The 2,628-nt window shown below is 61.5% G+C and overlaps 1 protein-coding gene across 1 annotated transcript; it reads left to right on the plus strand.

The window, feature by feature from the left end:
* Positions 1–22: 22 nt before the first annotated feature.
* Positions 23–334, plus strand: MNEG_16093 (hypothetical protein; the record flags this gene model as incomplete). Its single annotated transcript, XM_014035436.1, has 1 exon — positions 23–334. A coding segment is annotated over one exon (312 nt), but the record flags the coding sequence as incomplete, so codon positions are not given.
* Positions 335–2,628: the final 2,294 nt, after the last annotated feature.

Genomic DNA, 2,628 nt, shown 5'->3' on the forward strand with positions numbered 1-2,628 from the left:
CGCCCGCACTCACCTGCTTCAGGAGTGCAAGGCCAAGGCGGCCGCGTCGGCCGTGACGCTGCCCCAGCAGCCCCACACGCGCCTGCACGTCCACGGCCTGGACGAGGGATCCCTCAAGTCGGTAGAAGACCTGCTGACGTCAGCGGCGGACCGCCGCCGCGCCAAGGCCGCCGCCGCCGCCGCCGCCGCTGCTGCTGCAGCGGCGCAGCAGCAGCAGCATGCCGCCGCCGCCGCCGCCGCCGGGGGCGGCGGCGGGCCGGGTAGCAACAGGACGGGGACGGCGCGGACGCATGGGGGCAGCAGGGTGGGCGACGGGACGTCTCGGCGGTCGTGAGGGGTCGATTTCAAAAGGGGGCTTCAGTCGGCCTGGACAAGGGGCTGTTGAGGGGGGCCCGCCCTTAGGGTCGTCCGCACAGGCGGCCGGTAGCGCGGCTGCTGGATGCCCGACGTGATTTGCCCTCGTGCCTGCTGGCTTGCCGCGGATCGTGTGTAACGCACAGCACGTCACAACAGGCACGAGACAAAGGATGGCTCGGCGCTTTCATTGATTGCTTGGGCCGTTTAGATAGCAGCCCACATCATGTACGGGCACAAGGCAGGTTGCTGGTGTGCGTGTCAAACAGCAGCCCACTTGACGGGCGTCGGAGGGTATGCCAGACAACTACTACCGGCCCCTAAAAGTCAAAAGAGAAGTTGGTCCAAAAAGCAAAAACCCCTGGGCGCAGACCATTTTGTGTTTTTTTTTTCATGTATGGTCATGATTTTGTTTTTTTTCAGCCTCAGGGATTGCATTTGGGTGGGGGATGGGCTCAACGTATAGAGCACCTCCAAACCACAGGTGACCACGCAAGGGGTCGATCCTGCATATGACCCCCCTTCAAATAGCGTCGTGTCTCCACGCAGCTGCCAGGATGCCATGTCATCGTGCCAACCATGCCTCTGTACCGTGCCCGGTGGCACCTGTCAGGTGTCCAAATTCAGCCAGCACGTGCAGCACATCAAGCTGACACATACAGCGGTCAATCTAGCAAGCATGGCTGCATGAGACGTTGACCGTGGCCTAGGACATCCAAAATTCATCACAAGACAGTTTTGATTGTATCAATTACGAATCTATCGCGTTTCGAATCGTATGATACGTGGGCAGGTACAGTGTGGTTCTTACAGTTGAGCTGCGCTGCCCTCTTTCCCCGAACAAGGAGTATAAATATGGGTAAACGAAATGTCCTCATCAGTTGATCACAACGCTTGCACAACCATGCGAAAGCATCTCGGCACGGGTTCCGTGCACGGCCGCTACCCAGCACGCTTCTCTACGCACGGGATGCAGGCAAGCGGCACTCATCAAAAGTCGTGTGAAATCCAAGACGCACGTTGTGACCCGTGCTCAGTCAGGGAACGTGGCGCGCGGCGCCGCACGATCCGGCACGCCTGCTGCTGATTAAGGCGACCTGCGACAGCGGTGCCCCCGAGCACTGGCCAACACGGCTGCTGTACGGGCTATCGATCAAGGCAACATGCATCTATGTTTGAAGGGCGGCCGCACTCCGTCATCCCCTGTTCCACTAGCTGAACGGCGGGCGTGCACGGCGGCACGTCCAGCCAGAGCCTGTGTGCGCTGCCTGCCGGGAGGGCGTCGCCGCAGCGCTGGCGGCCCCAGCAGACTGCCGCCGTCGGCACAGCTGGCCCCGTGTGGTCTCCTCAATGAGGCAATCAGGCAGGCAAATCAAAGCGCAACTGAGACGAACAAACAGGCAGACCCTGCGAGACGAATCATGCGCGACCAGCCCACCCATCCGCCTAAGCAACCCCCAAAGTGGTGATACACACGGCAGTCCGATCAGCGCGCCGACACCGCGCTGCTGGCCCATTGCACCCGGTACGCCTCGCCTAGTGAGTGCAAGGCCAAGGCGCAACCAACCTGGGCTGCTGCGCTCCACTCCCCTTTGTGCACCCAGATGCGCCAGCCTCATAGCTGCATCAACACTGCCAGGCGGTGCTCAGCATCTCACGAGGATATTCCTCGGTTCAATGGACGGCACTAGACACCGCCAATCGCAGTGACTGCGCCACCTTCCCTGTTCAGAGTTCAAGACGCCAATGTTTCCAAGTGAAGCTGGATCCAGCAGCGTCTGCACACCTTGTGCACAGCTTCCAAGGGTCGGCCAAGAGCACATGCTGCCTGCCTGCGCACACGCCGCGCGGGGTTGCGGCGCACTCTAGAAGTCGTCGCCATCCAGATTATGGTGATCACAGATTGGTGCGTCCGGGATCAGCAGACGCCGCATAGTCTCTACAAATCGATTACGCCGCGCAGGTGCTCACGCCACTGCGGTGGGGCGCCCCAGCGCGTAAGCGCCGCGCTCGCCGTCCTAGGCGCAGGCATGAAAGCGGCGAACGCAGCCGATCATCAGGCTTGTCGTGACCGTTTGGTTAATCCCTGGGTGCGTATCCTTGTGCTCTGTCAGGTCAAAATGCAAGCCGGGTCATGCACTTGATGATTGAGACAAATAGGCAATTTGTTTCAGGCGGCACACAGCTCAGCCCCCAAAACCGCCCAGCTGAACCATCGCGCTGTAGGACCCCACCCCCGCCCGCGCCGCCGCCGCCGCCGCCGCCGCGCCGCCG

Source organism: Monoraphidium neglectum, assembly GCF_000611645.1.
Source record: "Monoraphidium neglectum strain SAG 48.87 unplaced genomic scaffold scaffold05976, whole genome shotgun sequence".
In the NCBI taxonomy this organism is placed as follows: domain Eukaryota; kingdom Viridiplantae; phylum Chlorophyta; class Chlorophyceae; order Sphaeropleales; family Selenastraceae; genus Monoraphidium; species Monoraphidium neglectum.